We start from the raw sequence: 19,667 nt of genomic DNA, 5'->3' as shown, positions 1-19,667 counted from the left end.
AAAGGGGCGCTCGAGTAGAAAAGGGAAGAAAATCAGCCTGGGAGACGGTATGGATTGAGTGCTGCAGGAGCTCTGTCACGGCCGTAGCCAGGGAGCAGGGAGGGCTTAGGGGAGGCAAAACCCGAGCTGTGGCAGGATGAGTCGCTGCAGAGGAGCAGCGTTGCCTTTGGTGGGGAGAAGGCAGAGCGGGGAGGGCTGGGGCAGGGGACACAGAGTCCCTGCAGTGAGCTGCAAAATCAGCCGTCAGAGCCGGGGCGGAGGCACCCGGCACCCAGGGGAGCCTTGGCGGGGGACAGGGCAGAGCAACTGCAGCAGCGAGGGGCTGTGTCCCAGTGCGGCTGCAGCCTGGCAGCGGTGGCGGGAAGGAAGACGTTTGTGATACATTATCTGGGGAAGTTATGCCCACAAAATGCAGCTGCTGCTGCTCTCTAGAAGGATCTGTAGCTCTTCACACCAAAGTCAGTACATGAAATCTGTATAATTTCTGTATTACTGTTCCTGTAACCAAGCATCCACTCCTTGTCCCCCAGGTACCATGAGCTTCTCTGTTTCCATCTTAAGCCTGCAGCAATTCCAGACCCTTGGGTACCCAAAAGAAACAACACAAACAAGCCTCTGTCTTAATAATTTACATCAGAAACTTGAAAATATTTTATTAAAGAGTAAATCACGCTGAACCTGCCACTGTATGGCACTGTATTGAGATAAGGCCCTTGTTTTGACCGACAAGCATATGTGCAGATCAACACATGCACACACAGTGTAAAATATGATGTGACTGATCGGGGTGGGGGGAGGACAGAACATTTCACTGAAAATGAGATTTGGCCTTCATTTGGACAGAAACTGAGTAATGAACTGAAATTGTCACAACTTTCAACAGTACTGCCTGGTCCCTGTTACAACGGGGCTGTTTATGTATAGTGTTTATTCCCATTGCTGGTTTACAAGGAACTTGTGCTTCACAGAAAATATCTTATTGCTTGCACTGTCTCGCTCACACACTCTCTCTTGCACACACACACACACACACACACACACAGAGCCACTTATGGGGGGGGTGGGAAGTTAAACCTTCCAGCCTTCTCAAATGCTGCTTGGAGCATCCTGATCTTGCTGAACCCTGCACTTGCAGCCCATTTAGCGCTGTCCCAGTTCACATCCAGTTTGCCTTTACTGAGGTGAAAACACTAAAAGGCAGGATCCAGGATGCCAACAATTAAGTAGGTTATGGGTGGCAGTTTTTTTTAACATACTGGTGAAGGCGGCTTCTCCATGTAAGTATCCTACATGCATATACAAACACACAGACTGGGGCTATCTCAGGGAGGCAGCTGCTGCATCAGGAACCGCCACCAGCCCCAAGCAGCTGCGGTGACTCTCGCTGTGCCGCTGAGCTCTGAATTGCCATGTCTGGTGGAATTTGGTCGGTTTTGTTCAGCCTGTACCCTGCTCTTTCTGGAAAAAGCCTCTTTCCCTCTTAGGAAATGTTTCCAGCCTTCCAAGCTGTGCAGAAGTCGGAAGTATAGGCATGAAACATTTAACCAGAGCAACCCAAAGCTGGCTATACAATGTTTAGGACTTGGGGTTTTTTTAATTTTTTTTATTTTATATTTTTTTTAGTTCATTTGCAGTCACTGTTAGTCTTGTGCTTTGGAAGAGAGTGTGGGAGAATCACATTCTTTTGAGAGTTAGGACCATTTGTGGGATTGAAGCGTGACTAACGGTGGGGCAAGCCTACGAGCCAGACCAGATGCATCCCGCTTGCAGACTGAGCACCCACAAACACGGCTGGGCCAGAGCTCGAAGCCTGCCTGGCAGAAACCCACACAGGGGGAGCCCAGACCACATCTACCACCCAACTGCAGTGCAGACACAGTAGTATCTCCTGAATCAAGAGGGCTGTAGGACATCCAGTCTGTTCGAAAGCGTTTCCTACTGTCTGCCAGTTCAGGCAGGACAGTGTCATCGTGTTTGTTAAACCCCGAGTGGAAAAGGCACACGCTCCGCGTTCTCTGGCAGCCGCACGCTAACCCCGCACAGCTGATGAGCCCTGTGCGTTCAAACCCCTCCTCCAGGAGCCCAGCAGCAGCATGGAAACACACACGGATAGGTAAAGAAAAGCAGAGAAACTGTCATGCAAAAATAATTTATTTTTAAAAATTGTATGCAGGAGCGGTCTGTTTCAAGTTCAGAGAATATCTAAAAGCAAAGAACAATGCTCTCCACTTCGCTGGCTGTTCTCCGTTACTCAGTGCATTGCTTAAGCTTTTCATCATTCAGGCAAACTACAAAATTTGTGCATCCAGGCAGTGGTGACCAGTTCTGCCGAGTTACGGGGCAGAGTGCCTGCTGTGGTGGGAAATCAGCTGGGGGGGCTGCTCATGGTGCCGCTTCTGGATTATCTTTAGGAACTGTATGAATGACAGAGACACAGCCCACCCAAGGCAAGGACGCTTTAATTGTAAGCAATTTTCCTAAGGCTATAAAAGGGGACTTGCCCAGTTATGCATAAATGCCAACCAGAACAAAGCAAAGAAGAGTCCAAAGTTAAGTAATGTAAAATTAGTAACTAATTAATTAGGAACTGATCGCGAAGTGAAAAAACATTTTGTACTTGTGAGTACAAAGAGAAAAGGAAGACATTACTCTATTTAGTAGCTGATATTTTTTTTATCCTCTCTTAGAAAGAAAAAGAAAAAAACCAAAAACCCCAAATTCAAAACGTTCTGAAACTTCAAACTTCTAAATTTTGAGCTAGAAATTCTATGAAATACACATTTCTGCAAATGTTACAAGAAAACTCATGGAGTTGTATTAACTATCATATAACTCATTTGGTTCTAGAGCATGGAAGAGGAAACACTGGAATATAAGGTTATGTCACACTTGGGGGAACATCTTCATGATGGCTGCAGGTAGAACTCATGGCCTTCATTTCTCCCTAAGAAAAATAATCACAAAGATATCAAAGGATGAACACTGCAAGAAAATGCAAGAAAACTGCAAGATCAGAAGCTTTGTACCTAGAAGAGCGAGGGCACTGGGGAGGAAAGGTGGCCACTGCCGGTACAGCACTCAGGAATAAATATTCAAAGCCCATTTTCTCATCATATTGACAGGCCTTATCCCTAACGAACACCTGAGTGCCAGCATTTCAATCACATTCTAGCAAAGTTAGGGCATATTTTTGGCAACAACACCTTGATGGCTAGTTCAGGCCAAAGACCTCCATCCCCCCTACCATGGAGGGTTCTGCTCAGCTGCCGCCGAGGCTCCCTCCACCCCATGAGTACCTGGGGGGTATTTGGCCTTCGCTTGGTTGACAACTGGGTGCTGCAGGGGCGTTATGATGCCTTGGTCGGGTTTCTGGAAAGCCAAAATGAGGTTGTGCACTTTCCGAAAGAGCCTCCGGTGGACCCCGGGCGCTGTCTGCGAAGTTGAAGGGTGAGAGGTGAGAGGGGACGCTGGGTGCCGAGCGTCTGCGCTGGGCTCAGGGCACTGGCACAGAAGCCTTGTCCTCAGAAAAGCACACACCCCCCACCCAGGGAAGGAGCCAGCCCTTCACTTGGGCCCCCTGATGCGCCAACTTAAAATGAGTCAATGAGCCATACTGCTCTGCTTCCCCCGGGCATGGTGGCCTCCCTGCACTAAGAGCTGTTTCCAGCAGCGCGGTGATATAAGGCTGGAAGAGGGACAGTTTCTTAATCACTACAAGAGAAGCTCAGAGCCTGCTGTGCTTATTAGGCAAATTCCCAAGTGATGTTTCACTATTTCTGACCCTGATTTATTGCAGCCAGTGATTTAACCTGCAGCCTGGGGTTTATTGGTAAGATACTTCCAGCTGGAAATACCAGTAAGACAACCTAGAGAGCTACCTGGCCCTTACCAGGGAGGGGGGGGCGGTCCTTACACCACTAAATTCAGGCATAGATATGGCATCTTTGCAAGCCTTTACCTGAGCATCCAACACTGGCTTATGTGTTCATTGAATATTCTTGTCTGTCTTGTGTACAAAGGCAGCATCAAGATGTTATCTATTTATTGGAAGTGGGAGTTTTTCCTATCTTCCTACTTTAGCATCTTTTCAAGCCCTGTGAAATGAAACTATCTTCTTTTAATCAAAAATCCAATGTTTCTGTTAAATCCTTCAGGGCATTCTCTTAGTAACTCCTCCCCACTGGAGTCATGGAAGAACAAGCATAGGTCCTGCTGGCATTGTCTCACCCGAGGGACGCTGCTCTGATCCTGCAGTCGTGGCCTAAATCCTGCCTCACTGGCACCAGCTGGAGGCTTCACACTGGCTGGGATTTTACCAGCACTGTTCTAATTTCCCTGCCTCGTCCTTGAAAGGTGGGTGCAAGCCGAGCTTGCTCAGAGACTGACCAGCCACAGGGAAGGAAGTCGAGACGGGAAAGTACCAGCTGCAGATGGAGCCTCTTTTGGCCTTGGAGGCACATTTCATGGGGGTAAACTGGATTTAAGCTGCTGTTTCTAACAAACAGCTGAGGCCAGCGTGGTCTTAGCAACATTTTCCTAAAGGTTTCTGTTTGCTTGATGGAAGGGTTGGTATCATGGGTCTGTAGCTATCACCTTTCCCTGCAGAAGACGTATTAAGACTCCTGGGCCTTCAAGACACCTACACTGTGAAACACAAATGAGGTTTGCCTAAAATACAGCAAGTGAAAGCCCCAGACCCATACATAGGAAGTCAACGGAGGTGATGGGGGAGGTGTTGTAGCAGGCCTATATAACACCAGAAAAACCTCACTGCAGATGCTGACATTACCGGGGGCCAAAGCAGGCTGCAGCCTCTCTCAGGGAGTTATCCTCCACAGGTGGAGGGCCCTGGGGGGTCCCAGCATCCTTCCTGAGACACCAGTGCTCACCCTGGCACTACCACCCCCACCCTGTCCCAAAAACCTTCCTGCTTGGGCAGTGCAAACCTACAGGGTGCTCCCAGTGCCCTACAGAAACAAATGAGCAAATTCTTCCTGGGTGCCATTCCCAAGGTGACACGCTTGATTATTTATTCCTCAGTAATGTGAGTCACTTTTACTCCCTGATATGCTTCTGAGTAATCCCAGGAACCAGTCTTGTCTTCCAGGGCACTGCAGTCACTTCTATTATAATAATGGCCAAGGAATTATGCCTGTCCAGAAATTATTTAATGTTTGTAATCGGTGTTCATTAACATGCAAACAGAAAGCTAATTATGAACTAATACACAGAGTATATCCGAAGAAGAGGACCTTTATAAAAGAAATACAGGTTAACATCCCAATTCCATCAACCCAAATAGTTGTCTGTATTGCAAATGGTGTTGTTCTACACTTGAATTACCAGTTTCTTATCAGACGTGTGACAATATATTTTGTATCAAGTTTCAGCTATCCTACATAAGTTTTACACCAATGATTAATTAATATGGAGATAAATTAACTTTAAATTTTTAATTTTTTTTTTAATATTCTGACATTAATGGTATGTGCGATAGAAGGGAACTTGTCAAATTATAAAACCACCATTTTTGCCACTTTTAAACGGATGCAAAATAATGCACTACTGCATTATGCAATAGCAGAAATGTAACAGAGAAGTAATTTATGAGTGTCAGAAGTGCCACCAAAAGACATCTTAGTGATGGGTGCACTCGAGATCGATTAGCTTCGATGAATATCAGACTATGCAGAAACATGAATAATTTGAATATATTTCATTAAATCAATACAAACATCAAACAAGATGTAGAAACTTTCAGGAGAGAAAGAAGATGTACACACCTCAGCACACCAGGACCCAGTTTCTGTCTTGGATACTCTGTAGGTATAAACGTAACCCTGATGCCTGTGAAAACAAAAGAAATCAACAACTATTTATTACTCATTTCTACTGTCAGGTTTCACAAGAGATATACTCCATTATATGTGGGAGTCCATTCATCTGCTAACCTTTCCTTGAAAATAAATTCACCCATAAAGGCTCTAGGTAGATAAAAAAACTGAGACACAGGTCAGAAGCAGTGTTTGACCTACTGGGTTCTTTTTGGGTGAGAGGGATTGGTCTGACTCAGATCTAGTTTAGCAATATTCAGTTATTCCAGGTTAAGTGACATTGTTTTCATTCCTACCTCAGCTTTTTTTTTTTTTTTTTTTTCAGTAACCTCCTTTTACTAACACACACCAGACACACTTTCCCTGGAAAAAGAGAAGTTTTATTGGCAGCTAGTGTTACTGTACTGCGATTGATTTAAATGCAGGTATTCCCAGAAGCAATAGCATGAGTGTAATTTGTTTGGAAAGCTAGACTCACAAAAGAGAGGTAAATTACTTTTTGCCTTTTCTATACAGTCCTAATTCTTAAATACTGGTAAAGGAGACTTATAAGAGGAGTGTAGAATCTTCCTCCTTTTTAAGTCTAATTTGAGTCTTTCGAGAAGAAGGAGTCATACGCTAATAACACAAGACATACGCGTGTCCAGAGTCAGTCTTGCTTCTTTTACAAGCCCAACACATTGAGCAATTTACATGGTAGATTATCATACCAATATCCAAAAATTTAACTCAGAAGCAGAGACAATTGACAGCAGTTTGGGTGGAACATTAGTTTAGATGGTATCAGGTAAGAAATACTGGTTTTCATACTACCTAGACTTATGTGAATACCCAGCAAGATTTTAGGGACCATTCCCTATTTCAGCATCCATTCTTATTCTTAAGAAAGCAGAAAAATACTTTATTTCTCTCCAATTATACATAGTATTATAGTAGTTACTACAAAACAGCAGAAACCATCAATGACACAGATACCGTATGATTGCAATTACTTACGCTCTGTGTCATGGCTCCTGGATAAATTCTTGTTAAAAAGTCATTACAGCAACCTTTGCAAAGCGGTGTCTGCTATAATTTACCCAAGCAAGAAGTTGCTAACAGCTGTCACGCTACTACAACCCCATGAAGTGGGAGCAAAAATGCCTGTCGTGATTTGTGAGCTCTCCCCCCTCCACCACTCGACTCCCACTGTGATTAGACATGGAGGCGGAAGACACAAAGCCCTTCCCTCCTGTTGGGGCTGCTGCTGGGACGAACTCCCTGTGCAGCAGCTGAGACACTGCCCTCCTCCTCCTCGTGTATGGGCATACGCATGACGCAGCCCCACGATCCCACCATAACTTCATCCACCTCTTCTTGTTAACCAAGGGAGCTTTTTCCCCAGAGACACAACTTTCCACCTGGCACCAGGCGGACACGAAAAGTGGCCAGCCGTGCTCACTTTGTGGAAACCTAAGGAGGAAAACAGCTGTCGCTACCCCACTTATTCCCCCAGCAAGCTCAATTTGCAGTGGTCCGTCAGGGATCTGGATGGGCCCAGAAAGGGCCCTCGGGAAGTGATGTGAGCAACCTACTGTGGCTGCGGGAGGAGGGAAGGACGGGGAAGGACAACACAGTTCTCCTGTCTACGCTGTGGCACCGTGATCACTAGTGTTTGAGGCCACAGCTCAAGCCCAGTTGCTTAAAAGCGCATCCCTCTAAGCCACGAGATGTGTTCATGTTCAGGGAATCCAATGTCTCCCATTAGGGCCCTTGGATGATCTCCCACCGTCACGTCCTTTCTCAAAACCCCTGAAAGCTGTGCCTGTATCGTCAGCTTTTCATGAGTAGCTGATGTTCACATTCATCTTTTCTTTTTAGAAATCACAAGGGGCTTTCCTGCACCTACGTTTGTTAGCACTCTGGCCAATATACAGTTACTGAAACTAGGATTTTACAGGCCATAGTGTACTGGGAAACACCAGAGAGGGCCTGGCATTTTGTCCCCTCTCTTTGAAGTGGGTATTTGAGAATCTCCACCGTGATTTTTTTTTTCAATCCGCAAAACCAACAGAATCGGTCTGTATAAATCTAAAACTCACACTCTTGCCTCCTGTTTTTAATAATAGACTGCACATAATACCCAGGCTTGTTCTTGGTTGTCCCAAAGCATTCCGACTGCTTCAGTCTCTTTAAAATCTGATTTTTCCACAAATGGCTCAGTTGTCTGGAAAGCTACCATCTGTTCTTTCTTTCATCATTTTCTCTACCGAAGAGATTGCATGACTTGAAGTGGTTGAGGGGCTAGGGTGCTGCCCTGACTCTGAAATGTCTGATGGCTTTCAGCACTCTGCCAAAAGGGTTTACTGAGCTGGACAAATTGAAAAATAGAGGTCAGATGAAGCAATATTCAGGGCCAAAGCAGGTTGAGGTGTAAGACAGACACCTATCCTGCATTTTTTGAGAAAAATTGCACCATAAAATATTTCAGCTGAACCCAGAGAAAACACAAAGGACAGCTCAGATTAAAAACCCATGAGATACAGAAAAAGCAACAAGAATTTGATAACATGGATGCTTTGAACACAGTGTGGAGAATGGGAGGAGCATGACATCACAGCCATGCGATGGACAAGTCAGAGCTCTCCACTCACCTGGCAAATGTACATTTTTTTCCCAGTGGAGGAAAGACTGAAAGGTCTGAAGGGGTTCACTGTGCTTAAGCTGAAAAACACAACATTATCATCTGCTGTTGGCTCTGAAGCTGTTGGTAAACACAGCTACTGTGTAGATGGGAGATGGGCCAGGACCACCACATGTGTGTCTTCAAAGGAAATGTCAAAGGAAGGAGGATGAATTTTGTTAAGAAGGTGAACAGCTAGATCTTCCCATCTAACTACTTTCCATTGGGATCTTTGTTTCCACAAAATGAATTACAGCTCTTCTGATAAGTACTCTCCCAACGAATATGATCTTATCAAAGCTTTCGGTTAAGCAGCAGGAACTTACTTCATTACCACTTCAAAGTGCTTTCTACCTTCCATGTACGAGTGACACAATTTTGATGAGCCAAGTTCTCTTCACTGCTACATGGGCACAGCCTCCCATGAGAAAGGTTTTTATGATTTAAACTACCCAACTGAGATCAGTGTGGACCGAAGGAAGATCAAGGTGGTTTTCTTAAAACAAAATTAAATACAAAAATTAAAACTAAAGTTGTATAAAACATTACCTTCCAAAGAGCAAAACATGTAACACCAGCCAAAAGCAGGTAGAAAAGTGCATTTACTGGGCCTTAGGTCTCAGGAGATAAGAAATTCCCCAGCCACCATGAAGGGACAGCTCAGTTTTCTACACTTTACTCAATTCAAGGCAGAAAAAGAACCTCCTAGTGTGACACAGTGTTCCTATATGTGGTGTGATCACGTAGCTAAAGCCAAAACCCAAACACTATGTGGCCTGGGCATGATGCTAGTCACATGGGGCCTCTCACACACCTTATGTTTTGAAGCCATTACCTGGGGAGTTATAGGCCAAGTCCACGTGTCAGTGACCTAAACTCCTCTCTGCTGGACAAAATCAACAGGAGATGGACACATGTCACCGAGAGAAGGCTTTCAGAGAGCACTCTTACAGTGACATTGGCGTACCAGCCTATCTTGGAGGAGGACCAGCTCTTGACACCCAGGCAAAGACCCAACAAAGGGCTCCCCAATCTCTTCTTCTGGACCAAGGACGGCCACAAGCCTCATTCACAAGTGCAAAGCTCCTCTTTTGTGCCAGTGAAGCTCAAGGGAGGGGAGTAATCATGAATTAACAGCTTGATGAACGAGGCACTATAAATTTTTGAACAAAGGCCAAAAAATGCCAAAATGCTGATGAGGGGAAGCAGGAAAACAGCCATTGCTGTAAGGATAGTGTTGGAAAGCACTTAGGAAAGAGTAGTCTGGTCACCACTGATGATATTTTTATATCGTCTCACTCATTTTTTCATCTCCATAACAAAGGATATGTTATACCAGCTGGAAACTGCACTAGCACTGTCTCTGTTGCAATACCATCACTCGGAAAACTTTATCAAAGGAAAAAAAAATCTAGAAAAAGTTGCTATTACAGGAAACGGTCCACTTTTTATATTATAGGCTTGTTTCTTTATAGCCAGATAATTCCTCCCAAAGAGCTACAAAGGCATCATTCACAGATGACATACTGAGACAGCATCTGTCTACCTGTCCCCTCCACTCCTCCTTTTCAACTGTGATCAGACTTGTTAAAGCCACATTTACTTTAACAGGTGAATAATTACAGTCTTCTGCACCATTGAAATAGCCAGAGGATATTAGCCACACGCTGCAAATTAAAATTAACCATGACATTTCAGCTGCATGGTGTATTTTAAAATAATTTCCAAATGTTTTGTATCTACCTCAGTTGGGAAATTTTATTAAACTAATTTGTATTCATTTCTGTGTCCAAAATGGAACAAATATAAAGGGAGAAAGACAGAGAGAGGGGAAAGCCGTGTCAGCAATAAATGACATCCATTTCTACCTCTCTACATAGCTTTCTCTTCCGATGTCTTTGCACTCTTATCAATCAGCTTTTCTTACCTGGCATATTTGCATCCTGACCTTACCTTGGAATTTCACTTTACTATTGCTTAGGAACCAGACAGTGGTGTGGGCTACAAATAGTGGTCCTGGGCATTATATACTGCCCATGGTCAGTTTATTGGAACTTGGCCACATTTCAGCCTTTTAGAATGAAATTTTGTTTTTTAGGTGTTTGCCTCAACCTTATTTAGGGATGGAGAACACAGAAGTGCCAGAAAAGGGGACATGTTAAGCAAAACAATGTTTTTCCCACATTAAAAAAAAAAATCTTCCAATTGTTGGGTTTTTCACCCAGTTTTTAGAGTAAGGCATAAAATTTGTTTGAAGGAAGGTATATCTCTTGCAGTGTCGAAAAGAAAGCAGTGGTGGCTGTCTAGGCTGTGAGGGAGGCACTCTCCAAAGGCTGCTAGCAGTTGTAGCTGCACCATGCCTGGGCTGGCTGTACCACGGGCATTCAGCTAAGCAGCATCCGTGATCTCAAGCCACAGGCGATGTGTGTATGTTGCCTCGCCTGGATCAGCAGGGGTAAAAAAAAGAAGGCAATACAGATTGGGCATCTTGGAAAGGAAGATTGGGACTGGGTGGGGTGGATATGGATGTGGAAGGAAAGAAAAGGTGACCCACGTCTGTGTAAGCTGGGCAAGGAAAGAGCAATGAAAATTGAGCCCCTGGGAAAGAGTAAGACTAAGCGAGTAAGGAAGGGGCTACACAGAGGTGAAGCATGAGGGGGCTTGAACTGGGAGCAGCACAAAATACCGGAGAGGTGCAAAAGCCAGGGATAGAAATTGGGTGGTTTGGAAGCAGAAGAGGTATGAAACAAGGAAACAGCCCTCAGGAATGCAAGCAAAGTCATCACGGGGTAAAATCAAAATCCATTCCCATGCCTCTCACGCTGGGAACCCAAAGCTAAAGGGTACTGCAGACCTGAGCCTCCTGTGTCACAGTTTCTCTCACGTGAAACTGAGTTAACAAACTATATTCATCCTCATCTCACAAACTGAGATAATGCTTAGAAACCACTTAATATTATGGAGATGAGTACTACTAATGCTACGGAGATGAGTACTACAGGAGAGCTCATGGGGGACTTAGTGCTTTCAGAGGGGGGATCAATGGCAATCAGCAGATAACATAATGAGCAGGAAGAAGTCAGGTTGCAGCCACTTCTGCCTTTTCCAGAGGTGTTTGATGAGGCTTGCAGTTCAGCTCCTAAATGCCCAGTCACAGAGACCAACCGCAGGCAGCATCCCGGTGGGTAACCCTAGGCTGGGAACGTGAGCAATGGTGTGGGCACCATGGTGGCTACAGCGGTGGGAGACGGCTACCACAGAGCCGAAACTCATGAGATCAGGGGAATCCACAGCAGTGCCTGGGAGCCTGCACCTCCTGCATGTGTGCTCATTGGGGTCTCCCCTGCCCAGAGTACCCCTGAGCTGCATGGCCTCCCCCATGCAACTGAAGTGACGGCTGCCGAGATGATGAAACAGTCAATCCAGCCGTCCACTTAAACTTCTTTATTTTTCTTTCTTTTTCCTTTCTAATTGTTATATTTCTGCTTGGTTTATTAATCATGGAAAGGCCAAAAGTCTTGTTGTTTAATGTGGGAGAAAATCTTATTTAAGCTTACAGCTCCTCACTCTGTTCTGGAATTTGCGTTTTCTGGGTGACAAGCAGCCCGGTTCTGGCCTTATTTAGGTCTCAGACATACAATCAAGATACAGCAGCTTAGCAATTACCACCCATCAGCTAACCCAAGCTGAAGAAATTGCATTCACATTGAGATGATGTGCAAGATACAAGCCCTATGTCAGGAAGAGTGAATAAAATAGTTTAAACCAGTGTTTACAACATCTGAAAAGCCCACACAAGTTACTGGAGCTTAACTCACAGCAGCACGCTACACACACCCACTTGAGTTTACACCTCTGTCACCAGTTCCCCTACCAACAGTTCTTGTGGCAAAAATTTACCCATGATACTGAACCAGCAGCTAGGATTAGCTTGCCATAATGGTGTAGCATGATAAACCGAATGCACTATCTTGATATTCTCTTTTGAAATAAACAGAAGCTTGAAAGAGCAAGTCAAATCTTGTGAAATGTCTCTGCACAGATTTCTATGGAAGATTGTCAGCATCTTCACCACCTGAATGCTCCTAACCGTCAGTAGAAATGCCTCTGGTTTACCTAAAGATCAAGTGTGTAGCCTTTCTGAGCAGGGTTTATGTTGGTCTGGTACAAGTTGGTGCCAGCCAAAAGCAATGCCTCAAAGAGGAATTTCTTCAAATTTGGAAATAAAATAAGAACTTATTCAAATCTAAAATGCTAAATAGAAAGAAATTACTTTATGGTGGGCCAGTAACTAAGCTTCATGAATTACTACGTCCTCCAGAATAGTACTTGACAAAGGCAAAAACTCAGGAAATGAGGTTATCATCTCGTGAAATTTCTTTCATCACTTTAGGCAAAATTCACAAGAACTGCAATAGATAAAGCACTGTTGATAGCCCCGTAAATGTTACTGTTTCATATTTCTGTGAAAGTTTTCTCAGTTTGTTTGGGAGTAATTCAGTGTAGCTCATTTTCAGATTTCCTGTTCCTCTCAGAGCAAGATAGGCACAGTCTGACCATAAAGTCCCTGAACCTGAAATCACCACTTCAGCTAAATCTCAAAACTCCAGCCTGCAAAACCAGGATAGAGCTAATCTATGTTCTGTTATCTAACGATCGTACCCATTCTGTCATTTACAGGTTCGTTAGCGTAGCAGTTACCTACCGTTGAGGCTGTCTACCTTTCTAAAACCTTTCCAAGAAAAGCTGTTGGAATGTCTGGAGGCCATTAGCCAAGTTAGGCTCAGCAAAGACGAAGCTCACTCTGATTAGCAGGGAGCTGAAATACTCACCTCAGTAGAATTTACCGTTGTGCTGTAGAAGGCTTTTCAAAGCTGAAAATAGTGCATGATACTTACAACGGCAACCCTGAATTGAGGAGCTCCTCCTCAGAAAGAAGCTTTTGTTCCAAATTACATTTTAAATGGCGATGATTATTATGTGCAGTGCTATAATAAATGCAATTATTCTGCCATTTCTATCAAAAATATTAGATGGGAAACAAAAGAAATGCCAAGCTGAAGCTGGCTCGTGATCCAGTATTACACCTTCATGCCGTACACCTGATACATTTGCCACATCAGAAAGTTTCAGCACGTTGCCTGAACTTGTGCACTGTGGTTACGGTGACAGAAAAAACAGCACACGTAAAATCTGATAGGACTGCAGCCTATCCCTGTTGCCATTACTGTTGCTTCAAGAGCTCTTAACAGCTTTCTATTCCAGCTTTTGATTATTCTCTACAAATTGAATGCAGCACAGTACACAAATGGCTGGTTTCAAACAAATAATCTGAACATACAGTTTGACAAGTATGTCATGTTTAGCTTACTTAAAGGTCTGAAACAACTACTAACATTCCCGGTATTTTCAAGTATATGAATTTTAAGACCCAAACTACAAATGCTTTATCTTTGCCAATTCAGGCATGAGCTGCTTGTTTCTGTATGTGTGCTCATATATCTGTAAAGGAAAGCAGTGCTTTTGGCACTCTCAGGCATTCTGTATATGCATTTTTTAGGCACAGTTTAAGAGGCTGCTGCTCAAACCAGCCACTGTTACTGTGTCTTGTGTCCCACATTGACTTTGTTAAGAGCAGTGTGCACAGAGGACTTCCGAGGGTGCTAAAAATGTCAAAATGGGGTATTGAGCAAGGAGGAAACCAGACCAGTAACGAAAGCTCCCTGGAATAATCACATTTTGATACTAAAACCCTGGTGAATTGGATGTAGTGTCTAACGTGTTTACAGGTAAAACGTGCACATTTTTTAAAGCATACGCATTTCTTCTAGCCCAGTTTTCAGGAACAGCAAAAATATTCTTGCTTTTCAATGTAACCCTAAGAAATTTACAGTAAAAGATTGTGCTCCTCTGTTGACACATTCAAAACGTGATGAAGACAATCCTTAAACTATATATTATCATTTTAATAATGATATTCATACAACGAAGAACTTAGGAGCATTTGGTATTAAAAAACTTTGACAGAATCTGCAGGTAGCACCTCTGTTTGTAAGAGCCCCAGGGGACACTGTTGCAAATCAAAACCTTTCTACTCGTCCATGCATAGTTTAATTGTGGTCTTAAAATATTTATGCAAGTGGATTCTTTGTGCTTTGCCACAGCCACACCAAAAAACATTCGCTCTTCAAAGGCTCGCAGGCATGCCATGTGCACATCATGACTTCGGACGGCAGAAAGCAGCATTCAAGGAAGATAAAGCAATACTTTAGGAGAAACAAAGAAGAGAGAAAGCTCAGTTTTCTAGCCAAAGGCTTCGACAACAGGGTCTTGCCTGCTGCAGTTATCCATCTCTGTAGGTCAGGTTTTATGCTACTACCTGTCTCTTTTATGCTTGCCCTGTAAAAACAGTGTCAGTCACAAGGGATTCATGAAGTCTTCGACTCTTCCCTTTTTTAAAGGTCAGGGCTCCGCTTTTTAATTGGAAAAGCAAAAGGCAAATGAGCCTGACCATGAACACTGCTGTCCTTGTTACATGCCTTAAGAGGCTCAAAGTCTGCCAAAATATGTTAGGGCTTTTTGGGGTGCCTGGTGGGGAGGGGGTGGTGATGGTGACATTACAGATGTATGCAGTTGCCCGGAAAAGGGAAGCATTGGTTGAGCCTAAGCAATGCAGTGGCAAATGCAGGACTTTTACCAATCACTGGAGCTGGAAGTGCAGAGCAACCGCCTACGTGAGCTCAAGCTGATGACAGTATTGTCATCCAAATATTTGTTTAATGATTTTTTGATAGATGGGTTTTTTCTCTTCATCAGAACTGTGCCTTTTAATTTTGACAACTCCCTTCTTCCCCAATGGTAAAAAAACCCCAACCCTAAGAAGGCTCGGAGCTGGTGGGGGTTAGCTTTGTTTTGTTTTACTTCTCCAGGGAAGTGCAGAGAGAAGGGAAAGAAGACAGACTGAACATATTTTGATTTTGGAAAACCAGACTATTTTTCTCTTTTTCTTTTCTAAGAGCGATAGAAACACCACTGGCAGTACAAAACAGCTTCATTTCTGGTAGAAATTGTCATTGGAAAGATGTAAAATTTTTTGTTTAGCTCTGATACTTACTGCAATATATCTAATGGCTGACCAGTTTTGTTTCTCATGTTCCAAAGATCACTTCAGTACTTCCAGTGAATACGTATTTGCCTGATCTTGACATATCTAGGTATTCCTAGAGTGACCTTCAGCACAGATTCTGAGCCAAAATGCAAATTTCTGAATAACACTGTTATTCCTAATAATTTCCATTGTTTATTTAAAAGGAAGTATAAAAAAGCAGAGAAGTACTTACTCTTTCTCTTATTTTCTTTTTCTTGAACAGTGAATACAGCAGCTACATATTTCCTTCAGTTTTTACCAAAGTGCTCATGTACATAAATGCTTGTCCCCTGTTTCACCTCTGTGCATGATGCTCAGACTGGAATTTGATGGGCAGGGGGTGGGGTCCATTGGATTATTTTGCCAAAGCCAGACTTAGCATCCTCTGTTGAATACACAGCTCTCGTGCCTTCCCTACTTGCTCCTCCAGTCTCTCCACTAAAGTGTTCTGCCTTGGTTAACTTTTGTCTGTCAAAACACTTCTCTAGTTTATGGCCTACACGTCTTTAAACTGTCATTGCTATATTCAGTGTGAGACCATTTCCTAGTATCTTTATGATAACTGTCTCCAAAGTTATTGTGTGATATGTTGTTTACCATATCTGCTGTTTCTTACATAATGCTCTGAATTGAAATGTTAAGAAGTATTGGAACCAAGGCTTAGCTCTAGCATTTTTCAGCCACCTTTCCATCTATCAAATCATACCCGTCGTAACATTATTAATTTAATTTTTGTATCAAGATTTATCCAAGATGCTATTGAAAATTTCATTTATAACGAATTTATTGAGGATCTATATTCTTTAAGAAGCCTGCATAACATTCAGAATAATATTTTTTCTTTTATCCCTTTGCTTATCATATTTATGTTTGAATGCGACATCACATGAAGACATGAGTGGCCCATAATTCCCAAAAACAATTAGGTAGGATTCTGTTTCTTACTGAAGTCTGTTTTCCTTCAAAGGTTGCAGAGCTCCACAGTCAGCTATCCTTTCTGGTTTTCCTATTTTCATTTGATATATTTTATTTGATTCATGAAATTTCTTCCGAATGACATAAATTACCACTAATATAGCAAAAAATCCCAACTGATTGTGTGCAGATGAAAGACCTTGTTACATACCTACACCCTGATTTAGACTGTTGGTGGACTAATTTTAGGCTTCTCTGGTTTATTCAGCATTGTAACATTCTGCCTGACCCTTTCTCTAATGCCTTAGTGTTTCATCTGCACTGAATGACTTCTGAGTGTTAAGGAGATATAGCATCATTTCCTCTGATGGTTATTTAAAAGAGATTCTGCTTTTATTGTCTATTCCCGTCACAGAAACCATAGGACTCCTTACCGCTTGCTATGTCCATTCCATTTTCATTTAACTCAACATGTTTCTTATTTCCCATTTTTCAGATAGCTGTTAAGGTATTTGCTACCAGTAGCACCTACCTTGGTTCACCTTCTGATTTCATGAGAGAAGGAAAAATAGGTCTTCTCCCACAAAGCTCTTCCCTGAGAAGAAGGCTGTGTATTTTTAGATTGCCTATACCCTTCTTGCTTGCCTCCATTTACTGGTCTACAGCAGGGGAATAATAATGTTCACCCAGGGCTTAATTACATATTGTTGGAAATGTATTCAAGACAGTTGGGGAAAACCTGACTTAGGACTCTCATTCCTCTTCTGGTTTTTTGCCAGGTACCTAAGTGCCCTCTGTTGTTAGCTAATTTCTTGCTGGCCCTAGAACGTTTTTTCTTGTATTCTTTCTCCTGCTGAAGTAAGACATAAGTGTCTGTTTAGCCTAGGTAGTCACCTTTGTTCTTTCAATGCAACGGTACTTCATTGTACAGTGTTACCTCTCAGGACTTCCGAGACTTCTGCTTTTGCCAAAAGCAAGGTAACTAAATTGCCTCGTTAAAACAAGGTCCTATGACTATAAAATTCTCCAGCTCTCTGGGAAACCTCTCTACCCTCTCTCAGATCATCCCATCAGATCTTTCCCCTTTCACTCTATTTGATGAAACATTACCATCTAGTTGGTTACCCGTCAGTATTTCATGCAATTTACAGGTAATTTACTCCAAGCCCAATGGCTCGTGGGACACACAGCCTGATCAAGAGCGTCCCGAAGCAAAGGCAGGTTCTAGATGACAGTGATCCACGCTACCCTTCCCGATGACAGGGGATGCTGGAGTTGTTGCTAAGCACAACCATGAGCACACTAGAGAAGCAGAAGATAGTGGGCAGAAAGCAAGAGGATTATCCAGCACAAAGAGGCAGCACATGCCATCCTGAATGAAGTTGCCTGGCTCTTCTCCATGGCAACTTGCTCATCCTTCCTACATGCTCCAGGCCTGCTTTCTCTTTTTGGTTTATGCACGTAGGATGCATGGGCTCTGCAAGGCAAAACCTGCTCCTCTTCACTCTGCAAAGGACCCCGCACCCCTTATGCACCCCTCTGCCTTAAGTCAAGGTAAAGGAGCGAGAAGTCTCACACGTCTGCAAATGCTAATATTAGGCCATATTCTGTCACTGTCATGTGGGAGCACCCCGTATAGCGGATGCAAAGGCTGGAAAGCAGCTACCACTGACCAGCCCTTCCCGGCACCCCGCTCCCGGCCCCGCTGCCCTCGGCTGCCCCGCACCCCGGAGAGGTGATGGCAGCTCTGCGAGGCCGGCCACACTCACAGCACACAGAGGCAGTAGACTCCCGGGATGCTCTCGCTGTCCCGCAGGAGGTAGCTGCCGTCCGTTCCTGCTGCCAGCAGCAGCTTCTCCCCAGCCTCGCGGGTGATGCCCCCGTGGTAGATGGGCAGCGCGTCCATGCTGGGGCCGTCTCCCGGTGCGGGCAGGTCTCCCCGTGCGCGGCGCTGCCTCTGGCCGCTCCTCAGCCGTGTGCTCCCCTCAGCATCTCCGTCTTGGCGGCAGATGTAAACAGGATGTGTTCACACCTCAGAAGCCTCCGCACAGGGCAAGACAGCGCTGAGGGAAGAGTGAGGAACGAGCACAGCTTTCTTGTGTTGTTGGTTGGCTTTTTTTTTTCATTTGCCCCTTTTTGTTTTCCTTTTTCACAGGCTGTAACATCCTCGCAGCATCACAGCTCGTGCACAGAGGTGTCGTTTCACAGCCCACCCTCACCTATGCGCCTCCCCGCTCAGCAGGGATGCGATGTGATGAAGCACACGATGGCCACAGGGCCGATGGCCGCGCTGGGTCAGGGCAGGGAGGCCAGGACTGTGGTACCACTGTCAGCGGCTGCCGCCAGGCGCTTGTCTCCTCTGGCATGAAACCAAGACAGGACAAAGATGGGCAAAGCAGGACCCCAAGGCCCCTCTGCAAAGAAGGGATTATTTTTTTTAACTTCTTATTTTTAAAATGCCCAGGGGCGAGAAGCTAGATGAAGTAAGCTGGCCTCACTGTCCCTGCCCCACCAGAGCACTCGCCTCAGGCTGTGGGCACCAAGTACGGCCCCTGCTCCTGGCAGCTGGTCCAGTGCCCACAGACGCTGGCCCCTGGCAGGTTTACCTCATGAGTGGTTATTTTCGTAGGCTTCGGTGGTGTTTAATCACTGTTAATGTCAGGGGTGCTCATTAGTCCTGCTTGGAGGCAGACAACAGCCTTAGCGCAGGCAAGGAGGCCACTCGCATCCTTCCTGACACCATCGGTGCCACTGCCGCCTTCGTCTGGTGCTCAAGTGGGCAGCCAAATTCCAGAGACATGCCTCAAAAAGCCATTTCTCTCACCTGCTGTGGTCACAGCTATTTCCTCAGCACGCTTGTGGCTTGAAAGCTCTCATACACATGTGCTTGACAATGGGTCTGTTTGCAAACAAGTTGAAAACGTGTTTTTATACTCCCATAGGTATTTCCACCCATGGAAAAACCGAGCATGTTTCCTGGCACTGAGTGGCACCACACGGCAGTGCAAAGGCGGCGCTGTCCCTGTGACCGTGGCCACTGGGCCAGACCCTTTGGTCTGCAGTGAGCTCAGGGCTGAATTCACCTCTGTCACGAGGCCACTGCACTCCC

The 19,667-nt window shown here is 44.5% G+C and overlaps 1 protein-coding gene across 1 annotated transcript; it reads right to left on the bottom strand.

Annotated features, from left to right (window-relative positions):
* Positions 1-2,832: 2,832 nt before the first annotated feature.
* On the bottom strand, positions 2,833-18,464 carry SH2D1A (SH2 domain containing 1A). The gene is made up of 4 exons (XM_009960877.2): positions 18,328-18,464; positions 5,784-5,847; positions 3,297-3,432; positions 2,833-2,944 (listed from the first exon to the last, which is right to left on the bottom strand). The coding sequence occupies exons 1-4, from the start codon at positions 18,462-18,464 to the stop codon at positions 2,904-2,906; spliced, it is 378 nt and encodes a 125-aa protein (XP_009959179.1). The 3' UTR covers positions 2,833-2,903.
* Between the last annotated feature and the right edge of the window lie 1,203 nt (positions 18,465-19,667).

Source organism: Leptosomus discolor, chromosome 9 (genome assembly GCF_034619465.1).
Source record: "Leptosomus discolor isolate bLepDis1 chromosome 9, bLepDis1.hap2, whole genome shotgun sequence".
Classification (NCBI taxonomy): domain Eukaryota; kingdom Metazoa; phylum Chordata; class Aves; order Leptosomiformes; family Leptosomidae; genus Leptosomus; species Leptosomus discolor.
This window is presented reverse-complemented; position numbering and strand designations above follow the sequence as displayed.